This window comes from Hyposmocoma kahamanoa, unplaced genomic scaffold (genome assembly GCF_003589595.1).
Source record: "Hyposmocoma kahamanoa isolate Upper Pololo Valley unplaced genomic scaffold, ASM358959v1 114, whole genome shotgun sequence".
NCBI lineage: Eukaryota > Metazoa > Arthropoda > Insecta > Lepidoptera > Cosmopterigidae > Hyposmocoma > Hyposmocoma kahamanoa.
The window spans coordinates 5,481,106-5,497,176 of record NW_020653383.1 but is presented as its reverse complement, the minus strand read 5'-3'; the positions used below and the strand labels follow the sequence as shown (position 1 = coordinate 5,497,176).

At 33.6% G+C, this 16,071-nt stretch overlaps 1 protein-coding gene across 1 annotated transcript; it reads right to left on the bottom strand.

Moving 5' to 3' along the window:
• Positions 1–3,448: 3,448 nt before the first annotated feature.
• Positions 3,449–4,033, bottom strand: LOC113239358. The gene has a single exon (XM_026476332.1). It carries the CDS (start codon positions 4,031–4,033, stop codon positions 3,449–3,451), a length of 585 nt encoding a protein of 194 aa, XP_026332117.1.
• Positions 4,034–16,071: the final 12,038 nt, after the last annotated feature.

The following is a 16,071-nucleotide window of genomic DNA, read 5'->3' as shown; positions in this document are numbered from 1 at the left end:
AAAATGAACTTATTAATAAACCTATAGTCCCCTAAATGTAAATTTAAGATAATATTACTTTACAAAATTATAAATACATATTACTACAAAATATGAAAAATACACAGGAAATCTGATAGAATATACAAAATATAAAATGGACAAGCATTACACAATATGATATTTTAATGCAAACATTTCATACATAACGAACAGGAAAAACATTTTAAAAATAGGAAATATACTTATAAGTTAAATATAGTTATAAGTTATTACACTAGTAAGTTCAGTGATATGCTTTTTAAATTTTGGTAGCGACTTAACAAACATATCTGCATCATTCATTTTATCATTATATAAGGCACACGCTCTCTTTATAAAACAATTACTTCCATAGCAAGTCTTACTAGATTTTATTGCGAATAGTATTTTCTTGCGATTTGTTCTTTCTTGCTTACGGGGTACACGAAAATTAATTCGTTCCAAAAGGAAGGGGACATCAACCATATTATTTAATATTTTATACAAGTATGCAATGTCAGCGATTTCACGACGTTGCTTTAAAGTGTTTGTCTTATGGAATGTAAGGGATGATTCATAATCTATGCGCTGGTGGCCGATTCTGTAATCTAAAGATTTGATAAACTTTTTTTGTAACTTTTCAATTTTGTCCTGATGGACTTGTTGAAAAGGATTCCAAACAGAAGACGCGAATTCCAGTCTACTTCGGACGTAGCTATTAAATAATAGTTTATAAGTGTAAGCATTTTTAAAGGGTTTTCCCACGCGTAAAATAAAACCCAATAATTTGAATGAACTCTCAACAATTTTATCTATATGAGGAATAAAAGACAGTTTGGAATCCATTGTCACCCCCAGATCCCTGATTTCATTTACACGATTGAGATCCCTACCATTAACTTTGTATGTATATATAATAGGTTTTTTCTTTCGTGTAAAAGAAACAGTAAAACATTTATCTGGATTCAAGAATAAATTATTATTATTACAAAAGTCAACGAAATCATTCACATCATTCTGCAGTAACGCTGCATCGTGTGTTTCTCTAACAACTCTATATAATTTAGTATCATCAGCATATAGTAATACGTTTGAGTGTTGAATGGACTTAGTAAGACCATTGACATAAATAATAAATAGTAAGGGTCCCAAATGTGAACCTTGAGGAACTCCAGAGGGAATATTCAAATATGCAGAACGATAACCACATAGTACAACGGCCTGACTACGATTCTCCACGTACGAACGTATCCAACGAAGCAAATCGCCATGTATTCCGAGCTGCCCGAGCCTATGGAGTAAGGTGTCATGTCGAATTTTGTCAAAGGCTTTAGCAAAATCTGTGTATATAGCATCTACTTGCACATTTTCATCCATAGCTGACAATATATGCTCCGTAAAAGTCAGTAAGTTGCTCTCCACACCACGCTTTTTACAAAAACCGTGTTGGTTTGGTACTATGGCGCGCTGGACAACCGCAAATAGCTGATCGGTAACGAGCTTTTCCTGTATTTTAGCGAATTGACATAGTTTTGAAATCGGCCGATAGTTTACGACATTATCACTTACCTTACCTTTGGGAATAGGTGTTATCCAAGCACTTTTCCAAACTTGAGGAATGCAACCACTGTTAAAAGACAACCTAAAAATGTGAGTGAGGGGATAACTTAATGCATCAGCGCACATACGGATTAACAAAGGATGTATGCCGTCCGGCCCAGCACCCTTGTTAACGTTAATTTTTTTAAGGTATGTGTTGATAGACTTTGTGCTAATCTCGACCGAACTAATATCTACGATTGTATTTTCAGGAAGATCCAAGTCATTAATCTGCGACTGGCTATCATTATTCACAAATACCGAATGAAAGTATTCATTAAAGAAATCACAAATTTGTTTTCCGTCATTACTACTAATCCCATTGTATACCATTGTACGCGGTATCCCATTACTAGCCTTAATAGCTTTAACATATGTCCAAAAATACTTAGAGTTAGTTTTAATTTTATCTTCTGTGTATCTTATGTAATTACTATGACATTCGGTTTCCATACGCTTAGCTCTTTTTCTTAAAACATTAAAACTCTGATAGTCCAAGGGATTCCCATACAATTTCCATAGTTTGTGATATTTTCTTTTTTCATTTAGAAGTTTTCTTAGGGGCTTAGTATACCATATAGGAACGGATTGTGACGACCTGATTATTTTACGAGGAACAAATTTTGAAATATTATTTCTTAAAATATTGTAAAAATTAGAGACGCATTCCTCCAAATTTAAATTGTTAAATACTTTAGACCAGTTTATGCAATCAAGTTCTTTATTAATAGAATCAAAATCCGCTGCATAGAAATTGTAATTATATGTGGTAGCCAAATGCAACGCTTTAAAATTGTCAATGTTACAGCAAATTTCTATTGACTTATGGTGTATATCCTCCGGGGTTAGCGGTTGAGTACAAGTAGTGACTTCACAATTAATATTGCTCATGACTAGGTCCAAGATTCTGCTATTGGCATTATAAGCACCATTAAACTGTTGCAGATTAGTGAAAGCCAAGAAATCTCTCAACGATTTTACTGCATGGTTTCCACCGCTCCCCAACATTTTGTTGAAAGAGCTAGTTTCCTGCCACACTGCATAGGTAATGTTAAAATCACCTACAAGCAAAAATGAATCATTCGGGCGATCGTTTAATATTTCACTAGCAATATTAAAAAATGCTTCAAGCGCGTCACGGTAACCTTTTCCATCTGGTATATAAACACAGGCGATGTTTAAGTATTTATTACCGCCAATATTTAAAGGTATAGATAGCCATACACATTCGGAATCGGAGCACGGTGGGGTTGGCCAGCTCCGTCGAAGCGGCATTAGATTAGCGCGAACTGCCACCATAACTCCACCGCCACGCTTTGCACCACTCTCCTCATAGGAACGGTCACTGCGGAATACTACGTACCTGCTATCGAAACACTCACGGTCATAAAAATCTGGTGTCAACCAGCTTTCAGTCACACATACAAAATCATAGTCGGCAACAGCCACCTTTGATAGAAAACTGTGTGTTTTTGTACGTAAACCCCTTACATTCTGATAATAACCTAACATAAGTTTATGATCCATTAAAATCAATTAATATAAATAAACATTTATTTTTCACCATTTGATTATTTAATAAAATTAAATTGGAATTGATAATATTATAATATGGAATTTCATGCATACCTCGTTGCAAGCAATTATATAGTAGCATCATTAAATATAAACATTTTATAAGTTGAGAGCAATGTACATAGTTAAGAGTTGCCATGTAACCAAAAGCAGAAAAACAAAATGTGAAGTATAGACACAAAACAGTAATATAAACAAAAGAGCGATCAACATCAAAAAGTAAATATACATGAGCCTGATTAGTGCTAAAAACTACAAAAATATGGAATAAAAGTCATTTCAACTTAGAAAGGTCGGTGTCATTCTTGATGACGACGACCTTTGACCTTTCGTTTTTGCGCATCAGTATCTTGCAGTCTCTAATCCATATATACGAATAATCCAGGTCAGTTTTGAGCTGTCTGGCACGCTTTAACAACTGTTTATTTTGAGGAGTGAGGTGATCCGATACGTACACATTGAGCGAGGGACCCGGGAGGTCAACATCAGCAGTAGTTAGGCCGCGTCGCGAACGCACGGCTGCTAGGAATGTGTCCTTACACAGCCTCCGAGTAAATTTCACAATGATGGCAGGCGGGCGCGGTGTGCTTGATTCACTAGACACATTGCTCGATTCGAATCTTCGCACACGCATGACACTATCGATGTCACGATCGTCTAATGAGTATCCAACCTTATTACTAATGCCCCGTAACAGTGTGAAGAGGTTCTCACCAGCAGTAATGGGTATCCCCGATATCTCGATGTTATTCATCCTGGCTAATTGATCCCGTTGTTGCAACTCATTTTCCAGTACCGATATAGTGCTCTTAGCTAAATGTTCAAAGTGACCAAGGCGACACTTTTGGTCATTCGTCATTTCCGCGACTGACGTGCGAGATAACCTTAGGTCTCCGACTGCCTTTGTTTACGCTTTGGACATTAGCCGTGAACATGAAGGACTGCCTTCAATGTAATTCGTTAACGATTGGTCTTTTATTGAACTTTAAAATCACCTAGTCCTGGGGACTCGAAGCAATGATTTACGAACGCGAGAGAGAACAAGTAGAGTTGATAACGTATGAGGGAGAGGGCCAATACCATAATTGACAGTGAACGCTTATTAACATTACTATGAAGTGGAGACCCTATATTGCCAACTGCTGATAGCTGCAATCGGTGATTTAATGGTTGGTTGTGACGATCGTTCACTGCCGCCGTTTGTTAATTCACATGTAGTCTAGTGAATGATACTTGCAATATCGGCGAAAATGAAACTGTGCTAGATAAAAATATATTTTTCAATTATAAATTGTGTACGTTCATGATAAGAGCGACGATACTATCGGGGAGGACTACGGTGACCACACTTCATAAGTAAATTTCGAAATAGATTAACGTTGCACGAGCATGTAATTGTGATAAGTTGTGTACAGAATCACACAGAACCACGCTATTTAGTAAAGCTGCATATTACATGTCGCCAAAAATTTATAATCATTTGCCAAAGGAGATTACATTGACCAATAATTTGAATTTTTACTCGTTGACAGAATTCTTTGAAAATAATTATTGACATAAAATAATAATTCATGAATTTACTTTATATATCTTTTAAATTACAAAAGATTTTGAAATTACTTTATTTGCAATATTTGACAATTTCATTAATCGTAATAAATAGTTGAGTTTTCATTGATTGATTGTAGTAATCTTAGTAAATAGTTAAATGACATGTATATTTTGATGATATGTATCTTTGCATGCCGATTATGGTGGAATAATTTGGATTTATTCAAAATTATAATTATAAAATAAAAAATAGATCTGATTATAATGTACCTTATTCTGACAAATAAATAAATTGATTGATTGATTGATTGGTGCTTTAAGGAATTAATATGGGATTTGAATTCTCATTAGGACAAGAAGTTTAACTTAGTAAAAGAAAATAGTACACTGTACATAGGAATAGTGGTATCGAACCCGGACCTCTGAGTTTTTCGGAATTTATGTGCGACATTTAATTTCAATTTTTTTTTTATATTACCATTAAGTTTTTCGTTGAAGGACAACATTGCGATGAAACCGCACGTCGAAGAAGGTTCACAACCCTCGACAAATCTGTAAAGTCCCCAACCAGAATTGGGACAGCGTAGACCCGTGCCCAGCATTCGAACGTGTAAATAAGTTGATGTATAATGATGGTACTTAAGAATCATAACAATAATATTCAATTTAAAGTAATAGCGTGAAACTTTATTGAAGAAAGGTAACAGCCTCAAAAGTACACTGGTTTTCCAATAGATATTCAATTATTCACCAATAGACAGACTATGTTGACGATTTTTAAATTATATATTAATTCAGAAATATTTTACAATACAATAAGTAGACTTTGAAATTTTCAGTGTAAATTCTTATTAAATGAAATTTTGTTTCAAAAAAATGATTTTACGACTAAAACATAAGTCGCTGATTTTCAAGAATAGTGGAAATGATGAGTGGTCAAAATAATCACATGACAACATTGAGGTGGTCTACGATTCGTCATCTTTGCGCGGCAGACACGTCTCAGTTTTTTTAACCTTCTTCCTCATGAATTTGAAGGTACTTTTGAGATAGGACGCTATTCTAGAAAGTCATCTAAACGTAACATAGTACCTAGTATTACTTTATTGACAGTACCGATAAGTAGTTACTTAATTAGTTACTGATTACTTACCAATCAGGTAACATTTAAACCTTACATAAAAAACCGACCTCAAAAGTAATTCATCCCCTAGTTTGCCACCCTTAGAGGTGGAATATTTTCTTCAAATTTAATAGGAACCTCTATTGAGGTATCCTCTTTCCAACAAAAAAGAATCATCAAAATCGGTTCACAAATGCTGCAGTTATTGCGCAACATACATACAAAAAAACATACAGTCGAATTGAGAAACACCCTTTTTTTGAAGTTGATTAAAAAGGATTTCACCAGCGTTGAAGGAAAGTACTATTATTTCTAAGACTGATAATCATTAAAATTATTTTATACCGTACGAGTACACTAAACACAAATAGATGTTTTGATAGTTTAGGATATTTTAGTAGCAAAAGAGCTCCTCGTGGAAGAGTTCATCAGGGAAGTACTGCCTTACCTATTTCTGCCGCTAAACAATGATGTGAGCATTACTGCATTTCGGTTTTGTCGGGTAAGTATGCTAGTGAAATAACAGGCACACGTGATACTTATCAACTTAAGTCTGAGGGTGACGGGGGCAGTGGACAGTTGTCGCTGGACACGTTCATCGCGTCACTTGATATTATTAAAAATAAATAAAGTAAGTGAAATTCATGATTTTCTTTGCTTAACGTTTATAATTTACGTATTTTGCATGTCAAATAAAAAATAAAACGATTTTATTTTTTTTAAATACAGAGTTAAAGATTCAACTTTCCCGCTACGAAACCAACTCTATTTTTAACCCAGCATCTCGGGTCATTCTGGCTTAATTGCCGCGCGCAATTCCGCTACGGGTTAATTCAATTTGTCCGACAAAACACGCGGCGTAAAAGTCAAATTGACCGATTTTTTTAAAGTTCAAGTCCAGTTAAGTCTTGAGAAAATTAACCTTGCATTTTAGTATGCAATGTTAATTAAATGTAGAAAAGATGGATGTGACGGAACGGAAGGCACAAATTTTTATGAACAAATATGATTGTGAAAGGTGATAAAACGTATATGTGGAGAATGGTAGACGTCCACATAGATAGCTCGATCAGTAAACATTATGTACTTAGACTAGGTTCACATTCATGTTATTATTCATGTTCATCTTTATTTGCAAGCTACATGGTAAATCAAGATTTTACAATTTTTATTACAGTACATGTAACACCCTGCAAGGGCACCACAAATTGAGAGCGCAGCTGTTGTTCATTAAATTAGAAAAATAAATTTACATGCAAAATCTACTAACATTTCATCAATATATTAACATAAGCGTCAAAATTAAAGAAAAAAAAATAATAAAAAATAAAATAAAAAAATCAAATTAGAATATAAAAATACAAATAATTTAGCTCAAAAGTAACGTCATAATTATGTACAAGTCATTCAAAATCTAAAAACAAAGTAAAAATAATACTTGAATAAAGATATTTAAATAGAACAATGTCAATTTTAGTGAATTATAAATATAATTGTTAATTAATGAAAATTTTTCTCGATATTATTTTTATTTTGTATCATCACAGAAAAATTCTTCTATTGTGTAGTACACTTTTTTAGCAAGAAATGTTTTCAGTTGATTCTGACAGCCTGTTACTTTTTCTTGATTTTTAATACAATTTGATATATGATTATAAATTCTGATTAGCATTGAAAGTTAAATTGCACGCAGTCATGTAATACTAACATTAGTCATAAGATCACCTGTATACTAACCATTTATGGACAAAAAAGGTCTGAAATAAATTATTATTATTATTAAATGTGGTCCTGATCTAAATTTTTGTAGAGTAGTTTGAGGTACTTTTAATTTATTTTCGTTCCTATTACTACGTTTAGAGGATTTGATAGGTGAGTAAAATGGGATATTGTTTCTTACAAATTTGCAACTTTCAAGTTCAAGCAGGTTTGAAACAAAAGAAATTGTAAACGAAGGGTACCGGAGTATATGCAAAAACTGAGAACTTATTAATTTTTATACAGTAGTTTTTCTCTTTTAACCCACACAGTCTTTCATTTCAATTCAACTCAGAGGGAGGTGGCTATCATACCTAAAATTATAAGTACATTTTAATTTAAACGTAACATTCTCGGGCCTACTTGTGAAGACATTTTTTTTAATCGACCTCATGTTGTTCCGTTTAAAAAAGAAAGCTTATGTCTGAAATACATACAATTATTATCTAGTTCAGACACAGATGTCTTGCCCTAAATGCAATGTTGCAAGCTTAACACTGACAATATCAAATTTATCTCTAATTTTACGAAATAAATAAAAAAAGCGATAAACAACGTATGACGAGACCGACGCAGAGAAGTTCAGGAGTAAACCTACCAGTGAGGGAATTGTATGTACGCATAATCAAACTGCATTTCTTACATTCTTACCCGAAGATCTTGTTGGATAAGCAGTTGACATTTTGGTTTCTACATGGTTCGAAATACGATTAAATCAATGCAAGAAGTGAATGTTATTGAACTGGTTATTGTCCGCGTAAAGTATTCGATATTTTTTCTAAAGTTTTCGTTGATCTGGTAGAATCTTCACAGAAAAAAATTCTACAGTATATGAAATACAATACGCGACAAAAAAACAATAGAAATTAAATATGAAACGAACATGTCAAACGGGTCTTAGACTAACCTTCCTCCTATTCAAGATTAATATTATTATTAGGCACTAGACATGTGATTGATTGTTCTCACTCTCTTCGCATATCACATTAAATGCTTTGAATATTTAATAGCAGAAGCTCTACGAAACGTGTAGCACTTTGCTACGTGAACGTAGCTACCATCAGTATATATGTTTTTTTACGAATACAATTGCACATTTAAATGTTTAATGGCTCTTGCCTGTTGGCTTTCGTTCAAATCATAGGCTACTTTTTTTTTAATACCTTCGCCCATTACCATACTCATGATATGAGCTTATACTTTCTCGTAAATAACTGTTTTTCGCAGTTACCGTACAATCGATATTTATTTAAGTTCAAGGTATTTTGTTTAATATGATTAAGCTTATTTTATATATACACACATTTAACGAAGCAAAAAAGTGAGAATGTAAAATAGGAACGTTTATATTTAGATAAATAAGAATTAGATATAAAGTAGCAATTAAATTAACATCTTTTAACATCGACTTTTTTAAATGCAGATTGAGGCAATCCGCATTTTAAAAATAATCGTAATCTGACAAAACATTTTTTTTTAGATTTGCTACAAAGTAGACGGTTAATGTAAAAGCTCTAAAACTAAAAGCTTAACAATAATTAAATAAAAGTTTATTTAAAAAAAACTTTTTAACTAATCATTACGAAAACTACAAGAACGCAAAATGAAACACTTGACAAACTTTTATTACTAGGAAATTAAAACAAATGAATGAAAACGATGACATTCAACATTTTTTTTTTAATTCGAACTAGACCCGAAACAAGAAAAGTAAAATACCCGCCTCCCCCCGTTCTCACCGCCTGCTTTTGAAAAAATATTGCATTATTTTGGAGCTTTACTAGTGTTTCGCTAAACGTGCCGATGTGTGTATAGTGTAAGAAGGTCCTTTGTTGTTTCAGTAATTCTCTTGTGACATCTTTATTTTGTCATGATGGCAATGTCTACCGGATTGGTATCACTGAGTCTGTCAGCATTAAAAGAATTTGACAATTTTACGCATTTTTAATAAAAACATTATATTAAATTTTACCAACTTCTACTGTCCCGATTTTTTTTTTCGATGCAAGGGAATGATCCTTACATGAAGCTGAGTCGACCAGCACTAAAAAAAAATTTATTCATTTTTCAAGCACTCGCGCTTGACCAAAACATTTGACGGCCTCTTTGGTCGAGTGGCTTGCACACCGGTTTTCATGGTGTTGCTATCTCTGAGGTCCCGGGTTCGATCCCCGACCGGGTCAGTGTAGAAAACTAACTTTTCTATATTGTCTCGGGTCTGGGTGCTTGTGGTACCGTCGTTGATTCCGATTTCCATAACACAAGTGACTCAGCTACTTACTTTGGGATTAGAGCAACGGTGATGTTGTCTAATATTTATTTATTTATTTACACTTATTGACTATGGCAAAATTATTTTCGGAAAAAAAGACTTAATGGTTCCTATGACGGTTTCCCTGTATCTCTTGTAGTTTTGGATTTGTCATTACTGTCCTATTTAAAAAAAAAACATACTACATGTAGTTCTTACAATGTTAATATTATACACAGGTAAGCGATAACTTACCACACCGGGTACGTTGGTAATTATTATACCAATTGTACGTCATAAGACATCATTAAAACATAATGGAAAAATTACATACACATAACAGCTAGGAATCATTAATTAATTCAAGCTATAGGTAGCAAGCTATATTCAATCAAACTGCGTGCTTAGCGGTGGTCTAGATGGTTTGCAACTCGCTATAATTAAACGCAATCTAAGGTTTCACTCTTGACCTAGTTCTGGAATGTTCCGTTCGATACAATGATTCGCTGAATTACAGGAACTGATGGCGGATATTATTATTTACGGTAAAATTTTTAAGTTACGTCCATCAGTATTATAAGTAAAATACACTAAGAAAAAAAAGAGTATGTATAATGTATAAACCACTACGCCCGGTATGGGGATCTCATATATAATAACTTTTTTATTAAAAACAACCGTTCTCAAATGTTTGTGGAGTTACGTCAATTTGCCGAGTTTCATTGAAATTTGGTAGCGGAAAGTGGGTGAAATCTAATATACTAGATTAGAAGTGGAATAATTTCTTCAAATTTAAATGGGACCATTACTAAGTTAACCAACCCCTTCCACCAAAAAATAATCATCAAAATCTATTCACAAATTACGAAGTAATCGCGTAACCTTGACACAATATTTTTTGTGTGAATATTACGTAGTCGAATTGAGAACATCCCTCTTTTTTGGAGTTAAAAAGATGTTGCTTAGGATTAAGATCACAATGTAACTTATTTCCATCTGAGCCCATAATGCAAAATGATTGCAGCATTGGAATGCACGAAAAAAGCCTCACAGTACGACGTACCATTCCTTTACTGTATGTCTGGCAAATTCTGAGCAACAATCGGATAGTGCCTTACGCCGATTGGCAAATCCGGTCACAACAACAGCAAGCATTATAGTGTTTGCCATCGTTACAATAAAAAGAAAATTGTAGAAACAAGTTTAATTTGATTTCTGCATCGTTATCAAAGTTATCACAAAACATGTATGTCGTTATCAATTTTTACATTGATTGTGTGAAACCAATATTTGCTAGTTATTATATATCATAGGTTTAATCAAGTTTGAATGAACTTTATTGAAGAATCTAACCATGTTTGGTCGATACGAAAACTGCCTCTGTGGCCGAACGGTTACCATGCTGGTCTGCCACGCATAGGTTAGGCGAGAAATATTTTTATGGCCTGCATTTGTTCCTCCCGTGAGTTTGGGTGTAAATTTCAAGTTGTCAATGTGTGTATCCATGATATACGCGATACAGGGTTCGATATATATTATTATTAATTAATATCCTGTTTTGGTCGAATTAACCATTTTTTTAGTTACTGTTGTAATAAAAATCGAACAAAATAAAGAATAGTTTCTTATAGGCAACAGTTGCTGGATTTTTTTATGACGCAAAGTGATGGGACGTACAAGTTGTGCGTGGTGGTAACCGACACGCCTGTCCATAACAGTAGCAGTGCCACTCAGAGCTTTAAATCGCAAAGATCTGAGGGGCATTGTAACTACGCCCGTCAGTCTGAGACATAAGTTGACAAGTCACATGTGCCTGTAGTTTCACCAGCAGTTTTGAAGGGTGAGGGCCCTTCAAAACTGGAACACAGTAATAGTAACATTATAGAAACAGGTAAGGTGGCTGTACTTCCCTGAATGAACTCTTTCACAAAAGGCTCTACTACTACCAAATGTAAATATAAAATAGCGACTCGTCCAGCTGCAGGCGATCCACATGAAGCCTTGGCGCGCCATTCTCATTCCCCGCCTCTGTTATTGCTGCAGTTTCATTCGGTTCTGCTTGTTGCAATCACATTCCGAACCATAGAGATATTGAAAATACTTTGTGAACTCCTTGAAAATCGGAACACGATAATGTTGAGATTACTGCTTGGCGGCAGAAACAGGTAAGGTGGCAGTACCCTGGACGAACTCTTTTTCAAGGAGCTTTACTGCTACAAAACTAGGTATTATAAAAAAATGAGTAGACAGAAACTACACAAACAGCAATAGGAAATCACTCTGTAAGGCTCAACTTACACTGGCGCAGAGCTGGTGAAATTACAGGGACTTAGAATTTGTAAACTTATTATATCTCCGGTTAACGTAGTGGGATACAAATTCAATATATTGTAATTTTTTTTTAATTTACAACTCTTTGCCATATGTTTATCTGAAGTTATAATTGAAAAACATGCCGCTATCCAGAGTCATTTGTGTTAAAGTTAAAAGGGTTTACTTTTAAAATTAGACTTTAGTATGTGCAGTCTGGACGTTATTCCCTAAAATTTCCCTTAAAAAAGGTTTAAATAACATAAAGTTCTTCTAAAAAAATTTGTTCTTACTATCAAAGCTTTAGGTATTTTTTTTTGTTTTCCTGAAATATAATATAAATATTTCAAGGTTTTTTAGGTATTAGTGAAGCACAAACACCGTTGAAAGCATTACGTTGTTCGGGACACACGTACTCTACGTGACGTCGCGGTAACAAGCTTATTGTTTAAGGAAAAAATAATACGCCAAATGACATTAGGGTATGCAAAAGGTTTAGATAAAAAAGGGGCACTTTGCACAGCAAAATGATTTCAATATTTTGATATCGGTATAGATTGCATTATATTAAAATTTATTGGTTTTACTAACAAACACTTGATTAATTTGTTTATTGAATGTCAGAATGTATTTTTAATCAATTATTGTAATCAATTATTTTTAAAAATTGTTAAAAAAAAGTGCTAAAAAGTCGTCGAAAACAAATACAAAGATCCGACAATAAGCACATAGAAAAATTCGTGGGGTTCGCTGGTTCGTTCTGTGGTTTAGTTGGCATAGCGTTTGGCACGGTTTGCTAGGAGTCGTCGGTTCGAATCCAGCCGGATCGAAGGAATTTTTTCTAATATTTTATTGATAGTTAAATACTTGATTATTTTGTACGTTAACTTTATAAACTTAATAATTTATTTCATTCGTAAAATAACAACTGACGTGGTTTGTTTATTAAAGAATGAATGTTTGTCCTTCCTTCGAGAATTAATAATAATAATGTGCCAGACAACCAAACCAATTGCCGGTCTCAAACTAGGTAATTCCCTGCATGCTATGAGTACCAGAGCAACAGAGCGAGAAAGAGCAATTGTAATACACGTAAGTGTAAATTTGCAAAATACTAACAACCTCGCAGGACTATATTACTAACATCATAAACAAAAACTTTTGTACCATGATTTTTTACAAATCATAACAAATTCACTAAAACTATGTGAGACTTTTTAAATCTGTATTTAGTAGTAGGTTGTTTACCAACAACTCCCGCGTGCTTTCTTTTGCTACCGCATAGAGTTATCACTGTTTAGAGGGATCTATTTAAATATGTTTACTTAGCAACGCCTCCCGCGCGCTTTCTTTTATTACCGCACAGAGTTATCACTGTTTAGAGGGATCTATTTGAATATATTTAATTAGCAACGTCTCACGCGAGCTTTCTTTTACTGCCGCACAGAGTTATTATTGTTTAGAGCGATCTGTTTAAATACATTTATTTAGCAACGACTCACGCGTGCTTTCTTTTACTACCGCACAGAGTTATAACTGGTTAGAGTGATCTGTTTAAATATATTCACTTAGCAACGCTTCCCGCGTGACTTCTTTTACTCTCGCACAGAGCCATCACTGTTTAGAGCGATCTATTTAAATATATTTATTCAGCAACGCCTACCGCGTGTTTTCTTTTACTATCGCACAAAGTTATCACTGTTTAGTGCGATAAATATATTTATTGTACGACAGTATAATCTGATGCACTATTAAAATATCATAGAACAAAAGTTGTTGTTTGTGATGTTAGTAAGTCCTGCGGGGTTGTTAGTGTTTTACAAATAAACCTGTGTACACATCACGCCCGTCTTCTACAATATTTATAATGTCTACTTACCCCAGGTAGACATTACAAAACTCAGCTCGCTTTTTATAAACCTATTTCACTTCCTTTCAAACACGTCCGTTTGTTCTTGAAGTTATGACAATTTCATAATTTAAATGTTATTATTCGCAATATGATTTGTATATAGAATTATCATCAACAAAACGAGTGAAATTCGTTGTAGATTACTTATGTAAAACATTTTGATTTAAATTTTGCAATTTTGTTAATATTTTTAATACAGAGAATGCCTTAAATAAGTACAATCTGATTAAAATTGACGTAACAAACCTTTTACCAAAGGAAACACATTGGAAGGCTCCATAAATAACCAGGATTAGCCCGAAAAAGTTACAATGTAACATGTCCGGGTTCAACCGAGTGGGAGTATTGTTAAATCAGACGGTAATTATGTAAATCACTCGATTAAATGTCACTTTTGGAAGAAAAATTTATAATTAAAATTTAATATTCAATGAATTTGTGGCTTTGTGGAGGCGTCTATTTTTGTTCCTTACTGGTTATGTATATGATTATTTAACGTAAAAACATTAATATTCTTCTTAACTAAATATTTTCATAAATGAATTTAATTGTGACGTTAGTGTAGAACTGTTAATTTTTTTAATCTGTCAAGGACACTCTGGGGTCCGCTTGTGAATTGCGCGAACAGTAAGTTTCTACAAAACATAGATTCTGTTAACGTCGGCGACATTAATTCTGTAGTATTATTAAAGTAACTTAAATGTATATAAAATTTAAAAGTTCCACTGTTCAGGACGGGTGTATTTCACAGGACTTTGTGTTGTCTTCAATATTATATGATTTTCATCGATATTATGAACAGTATATTAAAAATATGAACTTTTAACAATGGCATGACATATATTTAAAAAGCTTTTTGTAATAAACAATCATTATCACGTATTTTATTATAATAAGTAATGATTCAAATTATTATCTACATTAACGAGCGTTTCAAAATTCACCGCCAACCCCTCAAGGTCCGAGCAGATCGGGCGAAATTAACCGGACACGGCCTCGGATTTTGTTGACTAAAGCACACAAATCCACGGGAGTACCTACAAGGGTTCAAGGGATACCCAATTAATTCTTCAGGCACCTTTCGAAGGGTTTTATATGATTAAGTAAATTTTTGTTTCGTCACAATCCCGTAATTTTTACTCTTATTTCTAAGTAGTAAATTATTTATATCGATTTTTTTACTCTCAACAATTACGATGTTAGTTACATTTATAGCAGTTATAGCCATGTTTAACACTGGAAATAGAGCCAACAGGAGCATATTTCGTTTTCTTTATTAGTTCGTACTCAGAACTTAAAAGTTACAAATCTTCATCAAAAGTATCTGAAATTCATTCCCTGTTCATGTATCAAAATATCGGTGTTACATTTCGGATTTTTATACTAAATGTGTTTAGAGCGTTTGTTTGTCGCGTTTGTTAGGAGGCATTCATAAAACTTTAGCTTTACAAGCCTTACAATAATTATAAAAGTGTATAAAAGTAACATAATTGATTTTTTTCCGAAAAAACGTTACTTTTCTTACGTGTTGCGTTTCAAACAACTTGTCGAAGAATTTTAAAACCTCGTCGAGTTTCGCATATTTACTCTGTACCTTCTAGTTCATAATTTTTTCTATTTATATAAAAAGGTTAGGTTATAGTTTTGTTCCGTTGCTTTCCTATTGAGGACCCTTTGCGGCAGCATGTCATTATTAATGTAATTTTTAACTTACGTACATTTATATACTTATGGACATCTTTAGGGCAACACTGAAAATAGGTACAATTATGATAACAACTTTCATATAAGCCTCTGGCCACATAACAGAACGTTTAATCGAAATCAAAAGACGATCGCAGTCATTCCTTTTTCAAATTCATCGTTCTGGTTTCTGTGGCCAGTGAACATATATTTAATGGAATACTAAAAGAGGCTGAAATATGATAACAACGTTCTTGTCAACTACTAGCCACATGTACCAGAGCGTTTGATCGAAACAAAAGATGATGG

Excerpts from the sequence above, each read along its gene's own strand:
- LOC113239358 (XM_026476332.1), bottom strand. The coding sequence starts at position 4,033 with ATGACGAATGACCAAAAGTGTCGCCTTGGTCACTTTGAACATTTAGCT.